The sequence below is a fragment of the Lagenorhynchus albirostris genome, chromosome 2, assembly GCF_949774975.1.
Source record: "Lagenorhynchus albirostris chromosome 2, mLagAlb1.1, whole genome shotgun sequence".
Classification (NCBI taxonomy): domain Eukaryota; kingdom Metazoa; phylum Chordata; class Mammalia; order Artiodactyla; family Delphinidae; genus Lagenorhynchus; species Lagenorhynchus albirostris.
In genome coordinates this window covers 133,006,694-133,034,177 of record NC_083096.1, presented here as the reverse complement: position 1 = coordinate 133,034,177, position 27,484 = coordinate 133,006,694, and the positions used below count along the sequence as shown (strand labels likewise).

At 36.3% G+C, this 27,484-nt stretch overlaps 1 protein-coding gene across 2 annotated transcripts in view; it reads right to left on the bottom strand.

Annotated features, from left to right (window-relative positions):
* DOCK7 (dedicator of cytokinesis 7) overlaps window positions 1–27,484 on the bottom strand; it is a 216,368-nt gene that overhangs the window by 50,898 nt on the left and 137,986 nt on the right. For both annotated transcript variants that reach the window (XM_060139873.1, XM_060139874.1), the window contains 5 exons: window positions 27,129–27,299; window positions 24,764–24,903; window positions 18,595–18,764; window positions 17,446–17,600; window positions 44–226 (listed from right to left, as the gene is read on the bottom strand). In XM_060139873.1, coding sequence (XP_059995856.1) covers window positions 44–226; window positions 17,446–17,600; window positions 18,595–18,764; window positions 24,764–24,903; window positions 27,129–27,299 — 819 coding nt within the window. The remainder of the gene's footprint in view (window positions 1–43; window positions 227–17,445; window positions 17,601–18,594; window positions 18,765–24,763; window positions 24,904–27,128; window positions 27,300–27,484) is intronic.

Genomic DNA, 27,484 nt, shown 5'->3' with positions numbered 1-27,484 from the left:
TTCCCCTCTTGTTCATCTTTGCAATGGCACAATGATCACTTACTTTGTACTCAAAGCAAGATACACAAAGATAAAGCAGATCTAATAGCCGGTTTAGCTGCAGGACTGAGAGATCTGTAAACCACTTTTGTAAAACTGTCTCATCTGCATTCTTGAGAACCCAAAGCAGACAGATCAAAAGACTCCGACTTGATTCTGCTGAAAAGGTAGTGTGTTGTCTGCCACTCTGAAAATAAAAAGCAGTAGAATGAGACACAAAATGATCAAAGACCATTGCTTTTTTTCAGTTGTCAGTTGTTTTCTTCTAAAAGCAATACAACAATAATTACTTTAAAATCAAATATTTCAAAAGAACCATTTGGTTTAGACAATACTTGTGTAACTCATATAGAACCTTAAACTTAAGGTCCTGACATTTAATGAACCTTTCCTAGCAATAGAAGATTGCTTTAATCTATGACAGGGCTTCCAGCAGACTATAAACGTTAACAGAAAACATAAAGGGAAAAACTAAAAGGTCCTATTATTAAAAACTAAGATATCTACTAAAGACTATCAGACACGATATAAATAAAGGAAAAAAAATGACTCTATATAAGACTATTTTAAGAGTATTATGTGATAACAAAATGTTTATCAGGTTTAGAGAATAACTATTTCCTATCAAGGGCCACTGACAAAATGAAAAAGTCTTAGACCACATATAAGTAAAAAGTATTTTTACTTAGAGCATATAAATTTAAGATAATATTCCCAAACTTAGATTTGTATTAGTATACAGTATGTGAAATACAAACAAAAACTAAGAACTTGTTTACAGTACCATTTATTGAATATTTACTCTCTTCCAGTCATCATACTGAGCTCTTTGCATATATTATTTCATTTAGTCCTCCAACAACATTACTAAGCAGGTTGTATCATCTCAATTTTACAGACAAGAATGCAGGATGACAATAATAATAATGATGATGGCAAACAATGATGATGGCGAAACATAACAAAATTTGAAATGTGCTAGACACTATTCTAATTGCTTTTTCTTATTTAACTCTCAACAGTTTTATGAGATGGTATTAACTATTGTTATTTCTAGTTTACAGGTAAGGAAACTAAAGGCTAGAGATTAAGCAATTTGCCCTAAACCACATTCTAAGAAAAAGTAAAGCCACAATTGTAGTCCAGGTTAACCAGACGCCTAAGCTTATACTCTTCACCATTATACTACATTCTAATATTTGGTTAATAAATATACTAAATTATAATAAGAAAGCAGTGGATAGGATGTTGAGAGGAATTACAAAGGAAAGCCATGACCTCAACTACTACCCTAATCTCCCCTCTATCATGCACGACGGTTTCCCTTGAAACCATCTAAAGATATTTTATTACTTACTCCATTCTACAGACAAGGAAACTGAGACAAGAAGTAGTTAAGTATCAATATTTTGTGAAAGTATTTTGCAATAAATGGTGGAACTGGGATTCAAATGCAGAACGTGTGGCTCCAGAAACCAAGCTCGTATCCACTATGTTTACTGCCTTTAATGGATGCACGCACATGTAAATAAATTCACGTACATACACTCACTTAACCACTATGCTATACTGCACCTGACCTGGACACAAATAGCTTTGACTCCCACCCCCAAATCCACAGTCTCTCTCATAAGGAAAATGCTTCTTTATTTTAAAAGTAAGCACTTTCTACAGCAGAACTTTCAGGTATGCAAAAATATATTGACTAAATTCTCAATGACTGATTTTTTAAAACAAAATTTTAAAATTATACCGAATTCGACAAACAGGTACACACTAACATTTCCTATACCCCCACATAAACTGCCAATAACACAGTGACACAGTCTGAAGAAAGTTGGACAAACATGAAAAAGACTCAGTAATGCAAAGATGTCAGGTTTCCCCCAAATTGTTCTATAGGATCAATGCAATTCCAATCAAAATACCAGCCAGGTTTTTCCTGGAAGTTGACAAACTAATTTTAAATTTAATGGGGAAAAGCAAAGGGCCAAAAATAGCCAAGGCACTCTTGAGGAAGAACCAGGCAGGATGGGGGACAAATTTGCTCTACCACATAGCAACATTTACTAAATAGTTAGAATAATTAAGACAGCTTGATATTGGCATATGGATAGACAAATAGTCTAATGAAATAATAGGAAGCACACAAAAAAATCCTATGCATATATGAAATTGTGACATATAACAGAGCTGGCACTAAGAATCAGTGGTGGAAGGATGAGTTATTCAATAAATGGTGTGAGATAAACGACTTCCCTAGGGGAAAAAATAGTAGACTCCTACCTTGCACTATTGTACAAAAAATAAATTCCAGACAAAGAAAGAACTTAAATGTTAAAAGGAAATATAAAAGAACATATTTATAATCTTGGGAGTAGGACAGAATTTCTTAAATAATACATAAAAAGCGTAAACCATAAACCACAAAAAGACGATCATATTTGCTTACACTGAAATTGAGAATGTGTGTTTGTTCATTCAATTAGTAAATAAATAGATACATAGAAAAAGCACATCATAAATTAGTAGAAATTTGTTGCATATAAAACCAACATATATACACTACCAAATGTAAAACCGATAGCTAGTGGGAAGCTGCCGCATAGCACAGGGAGATCAGCTCAGCACTTTGTGACCACCTAGAGGGGTGGGATAGGGAGGGTGGGAGGGAGACACAAAAGGGAGGAGATATGGGGATATATGTATAGCTGATTCACTTTGTTATAAAGCACAAGCTAACAGACCATTGTAAAGCAATTATACTCCAATAAAGATGTTTAAAAAAATATCACTGTTAGAATGTAAAAACAAACAAAAAAAAACAACCTGAGATTTGTATCCAGAATAGTCTTTCTCAATCAAGTTTCTATGAGAGAATTAAGCCCTACAAAAAATTGAGGGGCTGTTTTCTCCATTCTCTCAAAGCATTAAAAAAAAAAAAGATAATTCTGGTTTGGTATTACCCATCAATGAATCTTCTGTGACGGAAGAAACCACAACCCCAGGACTCTTATTATACATACAAGTAGTACTGCAAATACAAAGTCCAGGACACAGTCACAAACTAGGCACACAAAGAAGCAATACATCATGAGTGAGAACTGACAAAACAGATAACAGAAAAAGGTACATTAAGACTTAAGGTATTGAAATTATCAGAGACTATAAAACAACCACACATTCTATGCACCCTTGCCCAAAAAATAAGATTAAAAATCATGACTGGAAACCTGAAAATATAAAGAGAAATGTTTTATTGAAAAGAAATAGCAGAAACAACAGAATTTAGAAAACTGAAAAAAATTTACCCAATAACCAAATTAAGAACTCAGTAGGTTGGTGTAATGTAATATCAGGTATAGTTAAGGAGAGAATTAGTAGACTGAAAGATAGATCAAAAGAAAAGTTCTAGCATGAAGCACAGGTTAACAAAAAGATGGAATACACAGAAGAGTAGAGACAAAGACAATACAATAAAAAGGACTAACATAAGTTTAACTGGAATATGAAAGAGGAGAGACAGAATGGAGAAGAGGACATATTTGGACACATAACAGCTGAGAATTTCATAGAACTGAAGAAAGATGCTGAATCATAAATTTAAGAAGTCCAAAAAAGCTACCAAGCAGAATAAACATAAAGAAATTCAAAATTAGTCTCAACAATTGAAACCACAGAAAGCCAATTTTAAGGAGACAATCAAAGAAACGACAGAAAAAAAGACAAGTTATTTTCAAAGAAGTAACAGTTCACCACAGCTGGCTTCTCAAAAGTAGCAATGGAAATGAGAAGACAATGGGAACAATGTCCTCAGCAGGCTGAAATAAAACAGAGGAAACTCAGATGCTACTTCTTAAAAAAGGAATCCTAATGAAGGTCAAATAAAGACATTTTTCAAAGAAACAGAGTTCATCACCACAGAATAGAAAATTCTAAAGGATATATTTCACAGAGTAGAAAAACATCTCATAGAAGTCACAAATTTGAGAAAGAATCAAGAGCAAATAAAGTGGTGAACACATGGGCAAATCTAAATAATTGATTCTATATAGCCATAAAAGAATAATAATGACAATGTGAGGTTTAATGATACATAAAACTAAAGATAGCATTTAAGTAGAAAGAAAGGTAAATGAAGTCAACCTGTTTTAAGATCCTTCTATTAACCAATGTGAAAGTAAAGGTAATGATTAATATTCGATTGAAATTTAAGAAAGCATATTCTTATTTGTAATACAATCACAAAAAGAAGAGAAACAGAATGTATGACTTCAAACCTAGTAGAGAGGAAAAAGTGGAATGAGGAAAAAATACAATGAGAAAAAAATGATCCAAAAGAAGATAATAAATGAGACAAAAAGAAATACATAATAGGGGTGGGAAAACATGAAGTAAAATTAAAATGTTAAGTACATTAATTTAATTATACTAAATGTAAATGGGTTTTAAAGCTCTAGTGAAAGACAAAGATGAATAGACCAGATTTTACAAATATAAGACAAACTCTAACCATATGCTGTTTATAAAAGACACATTTAAAACATGAGAAAAAACAATGAAAGTAAAAGGATGGAAAAACTCATGCCATACACACACACATATACACACATACACTCTAAGCAAAAGAAACTTAGCATAGCTATACCAGTATTATACAAAATTGACTTTAAGGCAAATAAAAAATAAGCATTACAGTTCATGTTGACAAAAGGTACAATTCATCAAAAATATAACAATTTTAAATTAGATATTTCATAATAAGGCCTCAAAGGAAATAAAACAAAATCTGACAGAATGACAAGAAGAAATTATACCACCACAGTTGTAGTGGGATATTAGAAAAAGTGAACAGAATTCAGTAAAGAGAAAGAAGATTTAAACAATAGGATTAACAAATTTGATGTAATGCATATAATGGATAAATATACAACAAATGAAGAATGTGCATTCTTTTCAAATATGTGAGATATTTGCAAAAACTGACCACGTACTAGACCATAAAACCAACTCCCACAAATATAACTAATTATCTGATCATTCAATTAGGCCAAAATCAGAAGCAAAAGGATTACTAGAAATTTTCGTATGACTGGAAATTCTCAAACAAAAACAATTTAATAACCCAGAAGTCTAAAAAGAAATCACAATGAACTTAAGATATATTTTGATGACTAATGAAAATGTTACCTACACACTGTGGTATGTAACTAAAACAATAATTAAAGGAAAATGTTTATGATTAAAATATGTATCAGAGAGAAAGGATGAAAATTAGTGAGTTAAGCATCCATCTCAAGAAGTCAGAAAAAAGAACATCAATATAAACCAAAAGAAAGTAGAAGACAGTAAATAATAAAGATAAACATTCAAAAGTGAGGATCAACACTGACCCCAAATTGGTTCTTTACACAAACTAAAGGAATATACAAATTTCTGTTGAGACTGATTTAAGACAAAAGATATAAAAAGCCAATCTCAGAAATAAAAATGTTTATTTCTACTATAGATGTTATGGACATTAAAAAGATCATAGAAGATATTTGAAACAACTCTGTATGCCAAGAAATTTGAATAAATTTATGCTAGAATAAAATTTATAAAAACCAGTGTAAAAAGAAATAGAAAACTTGAACAGTCTTACAATCATTAAAGAAATTATACAGGTAATTTGAAAACTTTCAAAAAAGAAAACTGCAGGTATAGATGGCTTCACTCACAAATTCTCCAAATATTCTAGTAAGAAATAATTTCAATTTTAAATAAGTACTTTCAGGGAACAGAATAAAAGGGGAAATTCCCTAGCTCATTTTTTTTTTTTTTTTTTTTTTGGGTTATGTGGGCCTCTCACTGTCGTGGCCTCTCTCGTTGCAGAGCACAGGCTCCAGACGTGCTGGCTCAGCGGCCATGGCTTATGGGCCTAGCCGCTCCGCGGCATGTGGGATCTTCCCGGACCAGGGCACGAACCCGTGTCCCCTGCATCGGCAGGTGGACTCTCAACCACTGCGCCACCAGGGAAGCCCCCTAGCTCATTTTAATTGGCTAAACTACCCCTGATTCCAAAATCTGAACAGAACATTATGAGAAAGAAAAAAATCTTACTAACATGGTTACACAATCTTAAACAAAATACAGCAAACCAAATCTATTAATATACAATCATGAAAAAGCTGGGTTTAATTCAGGAATTCAAGGTAGGTTTAACACTAGAAAATCAACTGAAAGGGGTCACAGTAAAAGATTACAAAGCAAAATAAAATGACAGTCTCAATGGTGCAAAAGAGCATGATAAAATTCAACAACTATTCATAATTACAAAAATAAAACTCTTAGCAAACTAGGAACACAAGGGGACTTCCATAATATAACAGAGGGTATCTTAAAAAAAAAAACCAAACCGCAAAACCAAAATCTTTAGCACCTATGTTTAAGAATGAAATGGGACGAGGGAAGATGGTGGAAGAGTAAGATGTGGAGATCACCTTCCTCCCCACAGATACACCAGAAATACATCTACACGTGGAACAACTCCTACAGAACACCTACTGAACGCTGGCAGAAGACCTCAGACCTCCCAAAAGGTAAGAAAGTCCCCACATACCTGGGTAGGGCAAAAGAAAAAAGAATAAACAGAGACAAAAGGATAGGGACGGGACCTGCACCAGTGGGAGGGAGCTGTGCAGGAGGAAAGGTTTCCACTCACTAGGAAGCCCCTTTGTGGGCGGAGACTGCGGGTGGTGAAGGGGGTAAACTTCGGTGCCACGGAGGAGAGCACAGCAACAGGGGTGCGGAGGGCAAAGCGGTGAGATTCCCACACAGAGGATTGGTGCCGACCAGCACTCACTAGCCCGAGAGGCTTGTCTGCTCACCAGCCGGGGCGGGCGGGGCTGGGAGCTGAGGCTCAGGCTTCAGTCAGAGCGCAGGGAGAGGACTGGGGTTGGCGGTGTGAACACAGCCTGCAGGGGGTTAGTACACCACGGCTAGCCGGGAGGGAGTCCCAGGAAAAAGTCTGGACCTGCAGAAGAGGCAAAAGACTTTTTTTCCCTCTTTGTTTCCTGGTGCGCAAGGAGAGGGGATTAAGAGTGCTGCTTAAAGGAGCTCCAGAGATGGCCACGAGCCGTGGCTAACAGCACAGACCACAGAGACAGGTGTGAGACGCTAAGGCTGCTGCTGCCACCACCAAGAAGCCTGTGTGCGAGCACAGGTCACTATCCACACCCCACTTCCGGGGAGCCTGTGCAGCTCACCACTGCCAGGGTCCCGGGATCCAGGGACAACTTCCCTGGGAGAACGCACGGCGCACCTCAGGCTGGTGCAACATCCTGCCGCCCTCTGCCGCCACAAGCTCGGCCAACACTCCGTGCCCCTCCCTCCCCCTGGCCTGAGGGAGCCAGAGCCCCTGAATCAGCTGCTCCTTTAACTCTGTCCTGTCTGAGCGAAGAACAGACACCCTCCCCCTACCTACACGCAGAGGTGGGGCCAAATCCAAAGCTGTGACCAGGGAGCTGTGAGAATAAAGAAGAGAAAGGGAAATCTCTCCCAGCAGCCTCAGAAGCAGCAGATTAAAGTTCCACAGTCAACTTGATGTACCCTGCATCTGTGGAATACATGAATAGACAACGAATCATCCCAAATTGAGGAGCTGGACTTTGAGAGCAAGATTTATTTTTTTCCTCTTTTTGTGAGTGTGTATGTGTATGCTTCTGTGTAAGATTTTGTATGTATAGCTTTGCTTCAACCATTTGTCCTAAGGTTCTATCTGTCCGTTTTTCTTTTTTCCTTTTTTTCTTTAAACAAATATATTTTTTCTTAATACTTATTTTTTATTTTAATAACTTTATTTTATTTTATCTTTATTTTATTTTATCTTCTTTCTTTATTTCTTTCCTTCCGTCCGTCCTTCCTTCCTTCCCTCCTCCCTCCCGCCCTCCCTTTTCTTTTTCTTTCTTTCTTTCTTTCTTTTATTCCTTTCTTTCTTTCTTTCTTTCTCTCTTTCTACTTTTTCTTCCTTTTATTCTGAGCCATGTGGATGAAAGGCTCTTGGTGCTGTAGCCAGGAGTCAGTGCTGTGCCTCTGAGGTGGGAGAGCCAACTTCAGGACACTGGTCCACAAGAGACCTCCCAGCTCCATGTAATATCAAACGGCGCAAATCTCCTAGAGATCTCCATCTCAACACCAACACCCAGCTTCACTCAACGACCAACAAGCTACAGTGCTAGACATCCTATGCCAAACAACTAGCAGGACAGGAACACAACCCCACCCATTAGAAGAGAGGCTGCCTAAAATCATAAGAAGTCCACAGACACCCCAAAACACACCACCAGACGTGGACCTGCCCACCAGAAAGACAAGATCCAGCCTCATCCACCAGAACACAGGCAATAGTCCCCTCCACCAGGAAGCCTACACAACCCACTGAACCAACTTTAGCCACTGGGGACAGACACCAAAAACAACGGGAATTACGAACCTGCGGCCTGCAAAAAGGAAACCCCAAACACAGTAAGATAAGCAAAATGAGAAGACAGAAAAACACACAGCAGATGAAGGAGCAAGATAAAACACACCAGACCTAACAAATGAAGAGGAAATAGGCAGTCAACCTGAAAAAGAATTCAGAATAAGGATAGTAAAGATGATCCAAAATCTTGGAAATACAGAAAATGCAAGAAACATTTAACAAGGACCTAAGAAGAACTAAAGATGAAACAAGTAACGATGAACAACACAATAAATGAAATTAAAAATACTCTAGAAGGGATCAATAGCAGAATAACTGAGGCAGAAGAACGGATAAGTGACCTGGAAGATAAAATAGTGGAAATAACTACTGCAGAGCAGAATAAAGAAAAAAGAATGAAAAGAACTGAGGACAGTCTCAGATACCTCTGGGACAACATTAAATGCACCAATATTCGAATTATAGGGGTTCCAGAAGAAGAAGAGAAAAAGAAAGGGACTGAGAAAATATTTGAAGAGATTATAGTTGAAAACTTTGCTAATATGGGAGAGGAAATAGTTAATCAAGTCCAGGAAGCACAGAGAGTCCCATACAGGATAAATCCAAGGAGAAACACGCCAAGACACATATTAATCAAACTGTCAAAAATAAAATACAAAGAAAACATGTTAAAGCAGCAAGGGAAAAACACAAATAACACACAAGGGAATCCCATCAGGTTAACAGCTGATCTTTCAGCAGAAACTCTGCAAGCCAGAAGGGACTGGCAGGACATATTTAAAGTGATGAAGGAGAAAAACCTACAACCAAGATTACCCAGCAAGGATCTCATTCAGATTTGATGGAGAAATTAAAACCTTTACAGACAAGCAAAAGCTGAGAGAGTTCAGCACCACCAAACCAGCTTTACAACAAATACTAAAGGAACTTCTCTGGGCAAGAAACACAAGAGAAGGAAAAGACCTACAATAACGAACCCAAAACAATTAAGAAAACGGGAATAGGAACATACATATCGATAATTACCTTAAATGTAAATGGATTAAATGCTACCACCAAAAGACACAGATTGGCTGAATGGATACAAAAACAAGACCCATATATATGCTGTCTACAAGAGACCCACTTCAGACCTAGAGACACATACAGCCTGAAAGTAGGGGACAGAAAAAGATATTCCATGCAAATGGAAACCAAAAGAAAGCTGGAGTAGCAATTCTCATATCACACGAAATAGACTTTAAAATAAAGACTATTAGAAGAGACAAAGAAAGACACTACATAATGATCAAGGGATCAATCCAAGAAGAAGATATAACAATTGTAAATACTTATGCACCCAACATAGGAGCACCTCAACACATAAGGCAAATGCTAACAGCCATAAAAGGGGAAATCGACAGTAACACATTCATAGTAGGTGACTTTAACACCCCACTTTCACCCATGGACAGATCATCCAAAATGAAAATAAATAAGGGAACACAAGCTTTAAATGATACATTAAACAAGATGGACTTAATTGATATTTATAGGACATTCCATCCAAAAACAACAGAACACACATTTTTCTCAAGTGCTCATGGAACATTCTCCAGGATACATCATATCTTGGGTACAAATCAAGCCTTGGTAAATTTAAGAAAATTGAAATTGTATCAAGTATCTTTTCTGACCACAGTTCTATGAGACTAGATTTCAATTACAGGAAAAGATCTGTAAAAAATACAAACACATGGAGGCTAAACACTACACTACTTAATAACAAAGTGATCACTGAAGAAATCAAAGAGAAAATCAAAAAATACCTAGAAACAAATGACAATGGAGACACGACCACCCAAAACCTATGGGATGCAGCAAAAGCAGTTCTAAGAGGGAAGTTCATAGCAATACAATCCTATTAAGAAACATCTCGAATAAAAAACCTAACCTTGCACTGAAAGCAATTAGAGAAAGAACAAAAAAACCCCAAAGTTAGCAGAAGGAAATAAATCATAAAAATCAGATCAGAAATAAATGAAAAAGAAATGAAGGAAACGATAGCAAAGATCAATAAAACTAAAAGCTGGTTCTTTGAGAAGATAAACAAAATAGATAAACCATTAGCCAGATTCATCAAGAAAAAAAGGGAGAAGACTCAAATCAATAGAATTAGAAATGAAAAAGGAGAAGTAACAACTGACGCTGCAGAAATAAAAGAGATCATGAGAGATTACTACAAGCAACTCTATGCCAATAAAATGGACAACCTGGAAGAAATGGACAAATTCTTAGAAATGCACAACCAGCCAAGACTGAATCAGGAAGAAATAGAAAATATGAACAGACCAGTCACAAGCACTGAAATTGAAACTGTGATTAAAAATCTTCCAACAAACAAAAGCCCAGGACCAGATGGCTTCACAGGCGAATTCTATCAAACATTTAGAGACGAGCTAACACCTATCCTTCTCAAACTCTTCCAAAATATAGCAGAGGGAGGAACACTCCCAAACTCATTCTACGAGGCCACCATCACCCTGATACCAAACCAGACAAGGATGTCACAAAGAAAGAAAACTACAGGCCAATATCACTAATGAACAAAGATGCAAAAATCCTCAACAAAATACTAGCAATCAGAATCCAACAGCACATTAAGAGGATCATACACCATGATCAAGTGGGGCTTATTCCAGGAATGCAAGGATTCTTCAATACACGCAAATCAATCAACGTGATACACCATATTAACAAATTGAAGGAGAAAAACCATATGGTCATCTCAATAGATGCAGAGAAAACTTTTGACAAAGTTCAACACCCATTTATGATAAAAACCCTGCAGAAAGTAGGCATAGAGGGAACTTTCCTCAACATAAAAAGGCTATATATGACAAACCCACAGCCAACATCATCCTCAATGGTGAAAAACTGAAAGCATTTCCACTAAGATCAGGAACAAGACAAGGTTGCCCACTCTCACCACTCTTATTCAACATAGTTTTGGAAGTTTTAGCCACAGCAATCAGAGAAGAAAGGAAAGAAAAGGAATCCAAATCGGAAAACCAGAAGTAAAGCTGTCACTGTTTGCAGATGACATGATCCTATACATAGAGAATCCTAAAGATGCTACCAGAAAACTACTAGAGCTAATCAATGAATTTGGTAAAGTAGCAGGATACAAAATTAATGCACAGAAATCTCTGGCATTCCTATACACTAAGGATGAAAAATCTGAAAGTGAAATCAAGAAAACACTCCCATTTACCATTGCAACAAAAAGAATACAATATCTAAGAATAAACCTACCTAAGGAGACAAAAGACAGGTATGCAGAAAATTATAAGACACTGATGAAAGAAATTAAAGATGATACAAATAGATGGAGAGATATACCATGTTCTTAGATTGGAAGAATCAACATTGTGAAAATGACGCTACTACCCAAAGCAATCTATAGATTCAATGCAATGCCTATCAAACTACCACTGGCATTTTTCACAGAACTAGAACAAAAAATTTCACAATTTGTATGGAAATATAAAAGACCCCGAATAGCCAAAGCAATCTTGAGAAAGAAAAACGGAACTGGAGGAATCAGGCTTCCTGACTTCAGACTATATTACAAAGCTACAGTAATCAAGACAGTATGGTACCGGCACAAAAACAGAAAGATAGATCAATGGAACAGGATAGAAAGCCCAGAGATAAATCCACACACATATGGTCACCTTCTCTTTAATAAAGGTGGCAGGAATGTACAGTGGAGAAAGGACAGCCTCTTCAATAAGTGGTGCTGGGAAAACTGGATAGGTACATGTAAAAGTATAGGTACATGTAAAAGTATGAGGTTAAATCACTCCCTAACACCATACACAAAAAAAAGCTCAAAATGGATTAAAGACCTAAATATAAGGCCAGAAACTATCAAACTCTTAGAGGAAAACATAGACAGAACACTCTATGACATAAATCACAGCAAGATCCTTTCTGACCCACCTCCTAGAGAAATGGAAATAAAAACAGAAACAAATGGGACTTAATGAAACTTCAAAACTTTTGCACCGCAAAGGAAACCATAAAGAAGACATAAAGACAACCCTCAGAATGGGAGAAAATATTTGCAAATGAAGCAACTGACAAAGGATTCATCTCCAAAATTTATAAGCAGCTCATGCAGCTCAATAACAAAAAAACAAGCAACCCAATCCAAAAATGGGCAGAAGACCTAAATAGACATTTCTCCAAAGAAGATATACAGACTGCCAACAAACACATGAAAGAATGCTCCACATCATTAATCATTAGAGAAATGCAAATCAAAACTACAATGAGATATCATCTCACACCAGTCAGAATGGCCATCATCAAAAAATCTAGAAACAATAAATGCTGGAGAGGGTGTGGAGAAAAGGGAACACTCTTGCACGGCTGGTGGGAATGTGAATTGGTACAGCCACTATGGAGAACAGTATGGAGGTTCCTTAAAAAACTACAAATAGAACTACCATATGACCCAGCAATCCCACTACTGGGCATATACCCTGAGAAAACCATAATTCAAAAAGAGTCATGTACCAAAATGTTCATTGCAGCTCTATTTACAATAGCCTGGAGATGGAAACAACCTAAGTGCCCATCATCGGATGAATGGATAAAGATGTGGCACATATATACAATGAAATATTACTCAGCCATAAAAAGAAGCGAAATTGAGCTATTTGTAATGAGGTGGATGGACCTAGAGTCTGTCATACAGAGTGAAGTAAGTCAGAAAGAGAAAGAGAAATATTGTATGCTAACACATATATATGGAATTTAAGGAAAAAAAAATGTCATGAAGAACCGAGGGGTAACACAGGAATAAAGAGACAGACCTACTAGAGAATGGACTTGAGGATATGGGGAGGGGGAAGGGTGAGCTGTGACAAAGCCAGAGAGTGGCATGGACATATATACAGTACCAAATGTAAAATAGATAGCTAGTGGGAAGCAGCTGCATAGCAGAGGGAGATCAGCTCCGTGCTTTGTGACCACCTGGAGGGGTTGGATAGGGAGGGTGGGAGGGAGGGAGACGCAAGATGGAAGAGGTATGGGAACATATGTATATGTATAACTGATTCACTTTGTTATAAAGCAGAAACTAACAAACCATTGTAAAGCAATTATTCTCCAATAAAAATGTAAAAAAAAAATGAATGAAATGTTGCAAGGTTCCCCTTTAATGATGCCAACTCTCACTACTTCTATTTAACATTGTACTCAAGTTTCTAGCCAGTAAATAAGTTATGGGAAAAAAAAAGAAAGGAAGAAATGAAACTGCCAGATGATATGATTGTGTATATAGAAAAAAAAATCTATACCTCTGTTATTAGTTTAGTCATTCTGCTGGAAATAAACATTGTTCAAAATCAATTCTATGCCCACATAAAAGGAATCAACAATTAGGGAGTTCCCTGGTAGTCTAATAGGATTTGGCACTTTCACTGCCGTGGCCCAGGTTCAATCCCTGGTCAGGGAACTGAGATCCCATAAGCCGCATGGCATGGCCAAAAAAAAAAAAATAGCAATCAACAATTAGAAAACAATATTTGAAAACGATGACATTTATGAGACTATAAGAATATAATGTTATATATACAAAATTTATGTGTCATATACATTATCATATTATATAATTTTATAATATTACTAAAATATTTTTAAAATATCAATGACCAACTATACACCTACAAAGGACGTTCTGGGCCTCTGTTGAAAGCTATAAAAGTTTATGTATGTGTAGACACTAAGGAAAGCCTAAATAGTGAGGAGATGTAACATATTCAAGGATTTGGGGATTCAAGCATGTAAAGATATTAATTTTCCCAAAAACTGATCCATAGATTCAATACAATCTTACTTTAAAATACGACACTTATCACCAAATTCACAATTAACTGTATGAAAAAGCAAGCCACAAAAAAAGAAAGAAATCTTTGAACCACTTATAACTGACAGTGGGCTTGATCCAGACATATAAACTACTATAAATTACAAGCAAAGGCAGAAGATCCAATGGAAAATGGGCAAAAAAACTCTAGATACTTCAAAAGAAAAAATCCAAATAGCCATTTATATGAAAAAGTGCACACCCTCATAAGACATCAGGAAAATGGATGCTAAAATGAGATATAATGATATATTACCAAATTGACAAAAAATTAAATGTTTGAATATTCTAAGTGCAGATGGACGAACATATGAAGAAACAGAAACTCTCATATAGCAGGTGCAAATAAAAATTAAGACAAACCTTTTGGAAAACATCATGGCATATCTAGTATAGAAGAGGGTACACATATATGACCCAGCGAATTCCACTCCTAAGAAATACCCTAAATAAAAGTGTGTACATGCAGACAGGAAACATACAGAAGAATCTATAAGACTGTTATTTGTAACCAAAGATCAGAAACCATTTATGCATCTATCAATAGAATGGGTAAATAAATTGATCTATAGTCAGACAATGGAATATCATGCCAAAATGAAAAATCAGTGAATTACAGCTATATTTTACAACCTGGAGGAATATTAAAGACATAATGTAAAACTATAGTATTTAGGGATGCAAACTTAGATGGTGAAACTATTAACAAAATTATGCAATTACTTCATTAGTTAGGATAGTGGGTGGCTTGGTGGATAGCTGTGGTGGAAAACAGCAGGCCAAGGATTTCTGGAAGGTGGTCAATGTTCTATATTTTCTCCTGAATTGTGGTTACAAAGATATTCATTTTAAAATCTTTTGTAAACATTTACATTTATGTTTCATGTACTTTTTCATTTGTGGTATATTTCACATAAGCAAGGTTTTAAAAAATGAAAAACAAGGTCAACAAAACTGAGAATAGTGGTCATTTTGAGGGGAGAAAGGGATTGAACTGATGGCAAACTGGGAACTTCCAAGGAAATTGCAATGTTCTGTTTCTGAAGCTGAGTGATAGGTACACTGCTGTTTCTTCTATTATTACATTTTAACTATATATGTACTTTATATATTATTTTGTATCTACAATAGCAAAAGCAAGTAAAAGAAAACACTGAAAATTTAATTTTGAACATCAAAATTAAAAACTTTTGCACTTCAAATGACAGCATCAAGAAAGTGAAAAGAGGGACTTCCCTGGTGGTCCAGTGGTTAAGAATCTGCCTTCCAATGCAGGCGGACACGGGTTTGATCCCTGGTCGGGGAACTAAGATCCCACATGCTGCGGGGCAACTAAGCCCGTGCGCCACAACTACAGACCGCACGCGCTCTGGAACCCATGCACCACAACTACAGAGCCCACGCGCTCTGGAAGCCCATGTGCCGCAATGAAAGATCCCGTATGCTGCAACTAAGACCCAACACAGACAAATAAATAAATAAATAAATATTTAAGGAAATAAAAAGGGAAAAGATAATCCACAGGAGAAAATATCTGCAAATCACATATCTGATAAGGAATTTATATCCAGAATATATAAAAAACTCTTTCAACTCAATAACAAGAAGATGAATAACACAATTTTAAAACATTAAAGGATTTGAATGGACTTTTTCTCTAAATAAGATATACAAAAAGATGTGCCAATAAGCAAATGAAAAGATACTCTCAGTATCAGTAGACTTTAGGGAAATGCAAATCAAAATGACAATGAGATACCACTTCATACACACTAAGGTATGAAGTATATATAATAAAAAAGAGATAATAGTGTCAATGAGGATTTAGAGAAACAGGAACCTTTATTCATTGCTGGTGAGAATTTAAAATGGAGCAGCCACTTTGAAAAAGTTTAGAAGTTTTTCAAAATGTTAAAGATAGAGATACAATATAACCCAGCAAATCCATTCCTAGGTATCTACCCCAAAGGAATGAAAACATATGTGGACACAAAGACATGTACACAAATGTTCATAGCAGCATTATTCCTAACAGCCAAAAAGTGGAAATGATTCAACTGTTCATCAGCTCATAAATGGATAAAAATCTGGTCTATCAATACTTAGGAATACTATTTGGCATTAAAAAAAGAAGTATTGATACATGTCACAACATGAATGAACCTCAAAAACATTATGCTTAGTGAAAGAAGCCAGACATAAAAGATCACAGTCTATAATTCCATTTATATGAAATGTCCAGAACAGGCAAATCTATACAGACAGAAAGTAGGTTAGTTGCTGCCTAGGGTTGGTGCTGTGTGGAAATAGAGGGTGACTGCTAACAGGCTTCAGGGTTCTTTTTGGGGTGATGGAAATGTTCTAAAATTAGATTGTGGTGATGGCTGCATAACTCTGTAAAGATACTAAAAACCATGAAATTGTAAATTTAAAATGGGTGAATCTTTTGAAATGTAAATTATCTCAATAAAACTTTTAAAAAAGTTGTCTAGTTAGCTAGCTTCCATAAATACGATTGCAGTTTTCTGAAAGAAGTCATCTAAAACTTTTAGAAGTTGATCTTGTTTTATTAAGTTTGTTTACTCCCTGCCTCCCTGTTCTTCCCTCTTTAAGAGGGGAAAATTACAGGGCTGAATGAATATCAATTTATTTAAATATGAAAAAGTATAAATCTTCACAGATTAAAAATAAATATTCTCAACTGCTAAATAACTGAGACTATTTCTTAGGGCTGACAAAGAATAAAATGGATTTTAAAAATGAAGAAAATAGGCTATAAGTAAGGCAACCTTCAAAACTCTAAATGACAGAATATAGAGCTTTATACCATAAAGCTTGAGGTAATTAATTTTAAAAACAACTTAGTGCAAGATGGGCAATATTCTCAAAACCTTAGTGTTTCCACAAAATAAATAAAACTCAGAGTACTTCTGCATCAGCTAGTACAATAATGTGTTATTAAAGGGTATATCCTTGGAAATATCTGTCTTTCCAGATAAAACTTCTGTAGGAGGGTTGTTTTTACCGTTGATGTGAGGAGGAAACTGCCGGGCCTTGTTAGCTGAGGAACTGATGTTCCTGCAATTGCCATGGCAACTGTCTGGCTTATCATGCTTCCGCTCTCACTCTCATAATCATCGGTGGCTATACAGATTGGTCTTCCTCGTTGATTGTGAGTTTCTGGAAAAAAATCACCCAAAAATAAATAAAGAAAACTTCTGTTTAGCTTAATTAACAGCTATTGAGCAAGCAATTCCCTTTCTTATTCTCCTTTACTCTTTAAAGAAAAACCTATTAACATATACTGCTTATCATTATATTTACTTCTTTTAAAAAAATAATTTAAATATTTTAAACATTAACTCATTCCTGTAGTAATATTTATAGTTTTGTAGAGAACTTTAACTTGCTGGTAAAAGAAGATATAATAATATAAATTTCTGCCTTCAGATAAGGAAACCTGCTTTAGTGATCAAAATACTGGGAAAACTACTCTACTATTAGTCTCTCAAAGGGAAAGAGTTGCTATCTTTATATCACCAGCACCTACTGATAACACATATTAGATACCAGTAAAATTTTTTTAGTTGAACTGGAAGTACTTTATTAGGTTAATTGCTAGTTCAAATGCAACCTACAGTGTTTTCTCTAAGGCAAATGAAGGAATTTAAGTAAATTCTAAAAATGGAAAGCAAGAGGAATAAAACTTTGTGGGTTCCAGTTTTTAAAAAGTAACAAAACTTCAACTTATTAACCCAGTATTAGCAATAAACATCATTGTTGTTATTCAGGTGAATATTAATTTCAATTTTATGTATATGAATAAAATTGAGACTGAGGGTGGTGGACATCTAGCAAGTTTTCTCATATTGTTTTTTTCAGATGAACAGTATACACTCACACAAAAAAACCCTATTTCCTAATAGGTAGGTATAGAAATGCTATAAAATCATTATTTAAAAATTTGTCATAAGAAATGCTTACAGAAACCTTGCAGTGAGTTTTCTCACACAGTCAAAAGTTTTTCAGAAATATGTTATGTATTTACAGTGTACCTATGTCAGTGTAAGTTTCCTTATATTTCTTTTCCTAAAATAAGATCACCTTTGAGATATTTTCTAATACTTTTAAACACTGAGATTTGCCTTTAGTTTGTCTTAAGTATACTAAGTACCTGTAAAATCATACAGCTGAGGAACAGTTTCCATGATAATGCCAATCAGAGGTAGATACAACATAGCCACCCGAGCCTTTATCTGGGGGTCAGAGTACCGTGGGTCTGAGTCGTGACTGGATAGTAAATTGTGTACCATATTGATGACTTTCTTATGCAATCCAAACAGTCTATTTAAAAAGAAGATGAAGAAGCAGCTGCAGTAAGGTCACAGAGATTAGTTAATATCTTTAGAGCAAACAGTAAGTCATGGTGCTGAACCACTTTATTCAGCTTCTTAACTTTGCCACATATTTGCATGTATTCCTATAAAACACTTCTCATTTTAAAATTAATCAATGTCCAAAAAATAAAAAAAATTAATATCTCGCTGTACAAAATAAGAACTGAGGGAAAAGGAAATAATATACAAATTCATTTAAGAGTAAATCCGAATATTTTTTCATTAACTCCTTAGGGCATTTTAATATTAAATAACTTAAAACCAGTTACGGTTATATTTTAAAGCAAAAAATGTAGGGGCTTCCCTGGTGGCACAGTGGTTGAGAGTCCGCCTGCCGATGCAGGGGACACAGGTTCGTGCCCCGGTCCGGGAAGAGCCCACATGCTGCGGAGCAGCTGGGCCCGTGAGCCATGGCTGCTGAGCCTGCGCGTCCGGAGCCTGTGCTCCGCAACGGGAGAGGCCACAATGGGAGAGGCCACAACAGTGAGAGGCCCGCGTACCGCAAAAAAAAAAAAAGTAAATTTTAAGTAGTTGTAAATTTTATTTCATCAAATAAAATCTTTTCACATTTAACCAAAATAAACTTTTATTTCCTTTATCTAAAAGAAAAATTCTCTACCTAATGGACTATGTAGTCCATGGCTAGGGTTGCCTTCGACATCTCTATTTAAACTGAACTTCCTTGCTCATTTGGGCCCTTACAACTTTCTAGACTCCCAATCCCAAGTTTCAACTGGCTAATACACTAGCAAGGATCACTCTCATCTTCACACTTTTTTGGCTTCTCTTCTTAGACTGAAGCTGCTTTGACTATGAAAAACATTCTAAAGAAAAATTCATCCAACTTCAACTGCCCTTAATGCTGTATCTGGCAGCTGTTTCAGATCTTATTCTCTCTCCTTAAGCCTCTCACCATCAATCTCAATAGAAGATCTTACCTCCAACTTTCTTTTAGGAAAGAAAAGCCGTTCTGAATTTGCTCTGGCCAGGTCTTTTAACACATCTCCATCTTTATAGCTACCAAATCATCTTTCCTTTCATCTCAGAAAAAATTCTTTCTTCAATAGCTTCAGTGTCCTTCCTCACTAAGTTCTTCCCTTCTTTCCTATCTTGAAAATACATGTTCACTTGAAACTAGTTTGCTCTGGCTTATTTATAGTATTTCTCTTAGTAATAAACTATTATATGATTTCTCTAGTAATAAACTTCCTGAATGTGCAGTATATATCAAGCGTTTTTTTCCATTTACTTCCTAATATCTACTCTCTTTCTCTGAAACAAAGTTTTTGAATGCTTACCACATGGTATTGTACCCCTTTCATCATTTAATAGCTAAATGATTTTCCAAAGATACTTAACCTCTGTTTCCCTATCTATGTATGAAGGTAATAACCTACCTCATAAGGTGGCTGTGAAAATTAAGTTACATAATTTATGTAACATGCTTATTAGCACAGTGCCTTGCACACTGCCTTTTTCAGTAAATATTAGCTTTTCTCTTTTAAGATCACACAGCATATTTAAAAGCTAGGACTGGAAACCAGGTATTCTTCCTCCGGGGCTCTTTAGCTTATCTACCATTTTACGTAGCTATATATGAAATCTACCTGGAGATTCTTCTTCCTTCCAGTTTTTATTCAATAAGTATATTTTTAAATACTGTCAAGAACTCCATCTAATGGACATATCTCAGATTTCATTTTCTAGCTCTCTACTTGACACTTTGTCATCTTTTATGTTTTCTTCTCAGTGTTTTCTCCAAAGAGTTCCCATTATTCCTCATATTCTCCATCATTCTTCCCAAGTCTCAGATTCTGATCATTTGCCTTTTATGTTCTCCCTTTCAACTTGTATCATCAGTGATGATTCCCAAACCTGGGTATATATTTAACATCTCTCAGCAGCTACCAGCGCCAGACTTCAACCTATCTAAACTCTACCCACTGGTCTTCATGAAGCCTTTTCATGTGTCTACATTACTCAATCACATTCAGCCATTATACACATACACACACACACACACATATGCAGGACCTGTCATATCCTATGCTAGATGTTGGAGATAAGACATTGTCCCTGTTCTTAAAGAGCTTGCTTTAGCAAGAGAGAAACACAGACACAAAAATAATAATTCAGTTTTACAAATGCTATAATAAAGGTGCTAATCTTCTTCAAAACTAGGTCTGTACTACAAAATTTGCATTTAACCATAGTATCCTGTTTCAATGTTGTAACTTTCTAACTGCAATGAAAATTTCTAGAGAGCAAATCTTTGGTCATTATTAGAACATATGGGGCTTCCCTGGTGGCACAGTGGTTAAGAATCTGCCTGCCAATGCAGGGGACACGGGTTTGAGCCCCGGTCCAGGAAGATCCCACATGCCGTGGAGCAACTAAGCCCGTGCGCCACAACTACTGAGCCTGCGCGCCACAACTACTGAAGCCCGTGTGCCTAGAGCCTGTGCTCTGCAACAAGAGAAACCACCGCAATGAAAAGCCCACGCACCACAATGAAGAGTAGCCCCCGCTCACCACAACTAGAGAAAGCCTGCATGCAGCAACAAAGACCTAACACAGCCAAAATTAAATAAATAAATTTTTAAAACAATATTAGAACATATTATTGCTACTCAAGGAATTATTTTTGATTACTTAGCAAGCAGAAGGAATAAAAAGAAAAACAATCCTCTTAAGGGTCTATCTAACAAATGCATGTTGTATTTTACCTATGTAAATATAAGAAGAATGTAAAACTTAGAGATATGAGTCTCTCATAGTCAATCATTCATTCATTGAATTAACATATACTTATCAAGTGTCCACTCTGTACCAGACACAATTCTAATGCAGTGGGAATACAGCAGTGAATAAGAAAGTGCCTGCTCTCTTGAGCTCACATTCTAAGGGAAGGGGACAGATAATGAACAAACAAGCAAATTTCAGGTAAGTGCCTTGTAGAAAATAAAACAGGCTGGTTAAGAATAACTGTGGCAACGGCAACACAGCTATAATTCAGATTGGGTGGCCAATGACAGTCTCAGTGAGTAGATGATACTCTTTGAGTGCAGACCTGAAGAACCACAAGGAGGAAATGCCTATGTGGAGATCTTAGGGTAATTTCAGCATTGCTTCAGGCAGAGAAAAGTCCTAGTCCAAAGGCCCTAAGGTGGGACTGGGTTGGGCCCATTAGAGAAACAAAAAGAAGGCCAGGACGGCTAGATTTTAGTATGTGAGGAGGGAAGAGAGTGGCAGTGTAGACAACAGCTAGATATATAGGGCTTTGAGGTCCATTATTAAGTCTGAATTTTATTTTAAATGCTATTTTAAAAGCACACACTTTTAACTATTTTAAAAGTTAAGTGTGCTTTTAAACACATTAAAGAGTTTTAAGCAAGGAAGTGACGTAATTTAATTTTCATTTCTAAAAGACCATATAGGCTGCTGGGTAGAAAAGGGATTTTAGGGAGGGAAGAATGGAAGCATGATTAGCGGAGCAGCAGTAAAGACAGAGAGAAGTAGCTAAACTTGGGATATATTTTGGAGATAGTATTAAGGCATTTGCTAATGGACTGGGTGCAGGAAACAGTGAGAAAAGGAGGAAACAAGCAACAGTAAAAGCTTATAATCCTGTATATTACTATTTAAAGCTCTTCCAGTTATCTTTTTTAACTCAATAGACAAAGTAGTAGTGAACACAGTTATCATGGCTTTCAGACTTGATAGAAAATCTTTCCAAGTGTCAAAGGACCAACTCTGAAGACCAGCTGGAAGAGATAAAAAAGAAGTCTTTCATAGGTCCTATATTGTTCCACAGAAATGTACCTATTTTAATAGAACTGATCCTTCATGTGAGAAAGAAATCTCATCACAAAAATAGTTGACTGTTAGAATTCTCTATTTTTTATCAGACACTGCTGAACACCTACACAACATCTCCTTCCCCTGTCTTCCTTCCTAATAGAATGTAAAAATTTTCGGGTATACGTTCCTGCCCCTGTGACTCAGGGGAAGCTGACTCCATTCCCCCAGTTTCTGAAGTAGATAGATCCAATCAGACTAGCCCTGCTACTTAAAGCAGACAGTCAGTAAAGCTGTTTCACTATCAGTGTGAGAAGAGATAAATGTTAATTAACTAATTGCTTCCTTAACTGAGAAGGTCTACAAAAAAAAAATATCATATGAACTGAACACTTTTTAGTGACAGCTGATTTACATTTAGGCATGAGGTCCTTACCTTCTACTTTGTAACAAACCACCCATGAACCAAAACCAGTCTAAGCACCACATTTGAGTAGAAGTGATCTAATCCATCCAGGAACCTGGCATTGCTCTGGTGACTGTAACAGTACAGGATAGGCAAGTGAGCCAAATCAGTCCAAAGAAAAGATGTGCACTGCATGCTTGAAAGAGGGTTTTTTTCCCTCTGTCCTCTGCTGGACATGAACAAGTAATAATCTAAGCTCAATTGCCAGAGCAACTATCTCACAGTCATGAGAGGCACACTAGCCTCAGGATAAAGCTGAGGGGTTTCTTTAGAAGTAAGAGATATAAAGAAACAGAACCCTGATAACATTATTGAGCTGCTGATTATAGTGTGCTAAAAACCTTACCTTTCTTCCAATTATGAAAAAATAAATATCCTTCCTTTAATAAAGCCAGCCAGTATGAAGAAAGGTTTTCTGTTTCTGGTAACCAAACTTATCCTGATGTATCAAGTAAAAATACTGGAAATATAGAGTCAAATGATTGAGATATAACAGTTATTAAAGAAAGGTAGTATGTTTAGAAGTTTTCAGAGTGATTTTTTCAAACAATGGATCCTTCCCCCCCAATGACATTATATTCATTTATCAATGGCAAAATATAAGAGTGGTGGCAAGCAGGGGTGGGAGACACAGGGTTTCACCCACTTAGTCTGTCCTCTCCATACTCCAATGTCTACACCCCAACCCCATCCTACATGGAAGCACATTAAGGACCTTTTCACAACCTTACAGTTCTGCAGAGCACAGAGTGAAAAACTGCTTCTTAAAACTATATTCCTAATGCAAGAAGTTGCTGTTATGAAAAAAACTCATGACTTTCATTTGCAGAAGCTTTAGCCTTTGACAGTTTACTAAGCATTAACCATGTCCCTATCGCTAAGAACTTTACAAGCATCCTTTTTCATTCGTTCAACAAATACATCATAGGATTCTTAAAAAACCTGCTCAAAAGTATCTCCTTTTGTTCTCTGGAGCTCTTACTTCAGGTTAAACTGCATTACAAACTCCTAATGATACTATCATGGGGAAAAAAAGCAATTATTACCCAAATGAGTTACAGTCATTCAGATTTTTGAAAATAGCTGTTAACATAGAAATACCCTATACGGATCTTAGATCACAACACATTTATAGAAAAGCTATTTCTATAAATTCAAATCATCAGACAATATACTCTTCTAACTATATCAATTTCCAGTAATTCTTTGAATGTATACACAATTTTGGAAGTTTCTAAAACCTAAGGACATTTGTTTATAGAGCAAATTTTGAAGTACATGCTACAGAGTATGATGGCAAATCATAAATTTTCCTCACAAGGAATCAAACAGATTAGTCTACTTAACTGAAATGTGCCTGCTGTATATCAGCAAATCTAAAAGTCCATCTACTAATATGCACAAATATTTTATGTACTACTAAGAAGGAAAAAAAGGCCACCAACTAAACCATGATGCAATGTTGATTGCAAGACAAACATCAAATTCAGAGATGACAAAAAATGTCTGTCTTAAAACTGATGAAATATAGAAATAACATGAGTATGGAACTTAGTGAACACAGAAGTAGAAGAAGAGTGGTAAACAGTATTCTTGTGATTCCTAGGAAGTTAAGTGGATACTTCTGTCCCATTGTCCAAAATCAAATTAATATTCTACACGGCAAAAACTGGTCTACTCACCCTTCAGCATCAGGGTCTAAAATGACAGCCAGTTCTGTTAACACAAGTCCTGCCAAATAATGTTGCTGGCGGAAAGGCACAGACAATTCAAACATATTTGCAATCTTCTGGTCTTGCACAGTGGTGGAAAATCCAGAACTCTGTTTGGGAGTGAGGTAGAACAAAACTATAACAGCTATGCAACAAAACATTCTATAGACAGAGCACTACAACAAATGAGATGTGAGCATTATCTGAAAGTGAGATAAACTTTTTTTTTTTTTTTTTTTGTGGTACGCGGGCCTCTCACCGCTGTGGCCTCTCCCGTTGCGGAGCACAGGCTCCGGACGCGCAGGCTCAGCGGCCATGGCTCACGGGCCCAGTCGCTCCGCGGCATGTGGGATCTTCCTGAACTGGGGCACGAACCCGTGTCCCCTGCATCGGCAGGCAGACTCTCAACCGCCGCGCCACCGGGGAAGCCCGAGATAAACTTTTTAAGTTTATTTTTACATTACTATTATTAACATTGGAGAAAGTAACTGCTCTTACTTTTGGTATAGGAAACTATGATGAAATAACATTTTAAATTATTTTCAATTTCCTTTTTCTCATATTAAAATTTTTTCATCTGCTTTTTCCTTTATACTTTTAGCCACTTAATGTTTCAATATCATACTCTGAAGGGAAAAAAGGAACTAAATCCGTATGATACATTATGTAGTCACTGCTGAGTACAAGAGAAATATTCATAGTCAAGGCTATCTATGGGTTTCCAGAGAAATTTCAAATACTATGAAGTTGTTTTTCAGGGAAAACACTATCTCCAGAAAATTACTGTCTTTTTTTGTCCACTCACTGAGTTTTTAAGAGTTTTTTAATACTGTAAAATAGCATCCCGCCCCCCCCCCACCACAAGATGCTTAAGGCAAGAATGTCCTCAATCTCGTCATCCTTAATCCATATTCAAGACTGCCCATGCGAGGTTTCTTAGAAGAACAGACTTCAGATTTCTCTATGGAGACATCATCTTCCTAATAAGCATATAAAACTATCCTTGCCCCCACTTCCCAAAGAGTGATGTCTCTGTCATCTATTAGAATCTGAAAATTCTGCAGTTAGATGAGAACGTAGGGAACGAGATAATGGAAGAAATTCTGTTAATTTCTTGGCTGAATGAGATGTTCAGCAGGGAGTCAGGTGTAAACAAATGTGTTTCATTAAAGGTTTTAGGAACTGTACCTTTGATTAATTTGTACTTGACTGTGTAGCCACATCTTTGACAGAGGATGGGGGAAGGGAGCAAAAGACTAGCCTCATTTGTTATTGGAAGAAGTGTGTCCTAGCCAGGTAAAAGTATGTGGAAACAGGCTGATCCTTACGAATTTTTGCAAAGGTAAAATGAAAAGTTGGGGGTGTTCTCTGATGTTTTCTACTCTTTCTGAGTAAAGTTTAAAATTTAGTTTATCAAACATCTGAGGTTGATCTAGTATAGGGAATTACTTTCAAGAATTAAATATCTCAAAAATAAACTTATAAAGAGTTCATATCAACTTTGACTTTAGACATTAAGAGCTTAAGGAAATAGCTTGTGTGCCTTAGGAATTATATAGCAAAAAGATGTTTCACTAGGAGGGAACATCCAGGCTTCTCTGATATGAAAACCACAAAATCGCTTCATTTCAATCTGTATGACAGGACACATAATAATTGCTACGATAACCCTTTGTCATCTTTAGAGCAACTACTAGGCACCCTGTGAAAATCCATAAACACCCATCTAGTTTCCTTTGGGTTCTCTGGATACAAGAGAGGCAGGTAGGGCTTTGCCAGGACTGCACTGCAGTTTGACTTCTTTCTCTGCTAAATTATGCTTCATTCCCCTTCCTTTCACAGGTATTGACATCTAATAAATACCTTGTCTCCCAAACTCAGTCTGTGTCTGCCTCAAAAAAACCCAACCTGTGAAAACATCAAGTGAGTTTATGTAGCTGAATTCACTCCCTTGTGCCTGAATCGGTAAGAGGGGTACAACAAAGTGGTTAAAACTTGGGCCCTAGAATAAGCCAACACGTGCCATGGTTCAAAGCCTAGATCTGCCAATTTTTACTATATGTGACCCTGGGTAAGTTACTGACCTTTCTGTGTTTCAATTTTTTTCACCTGTAAAATGGGGATAATAATAGAACTTACCTCCTAGAGTTCCTGTGAGGAGTAAATGATTAATACTTATAAAGTACTTAACCATTTAATACTTATAAAGCACTTAGTATGGAGCCTATCACACAGTTATTATTCAACAGTGTTACTTTTCATGTTTTCCAGTGTTTAGAATGCTTTTTCCACAAGTCTGGACTTAAAAAAATTTGTTTTCATACATTTTGCATACCTGAGATGTTGCAGAAGAAACAGAAGGTGATGGTGACGCAGGTGGAGTTAGCAGGCTACAGGGTAAGTTTAAGGTAACATAGTGCTCATGGCTGCAGATGATGCGCAGAAAATCCAGCCTCAGGGACACCAAGACACTTGGAGTTGGTAATGAATAAAGCTTTGAAGATACCTTGTAAGCGTTGCATAAATAAGAAAACACCAATTGAACATATCATTTCTCTACTACCAATACCAGAATGATAAATTAAAGAATTAAAGTGATTTCTAAATTAAAGGGAGATGGCTAAGAAGGAGGAAATAGCTTCTTCCTCTTAGTCTATGTCATTGTTGAGTGTGAGAAACCCCTGTATTCGA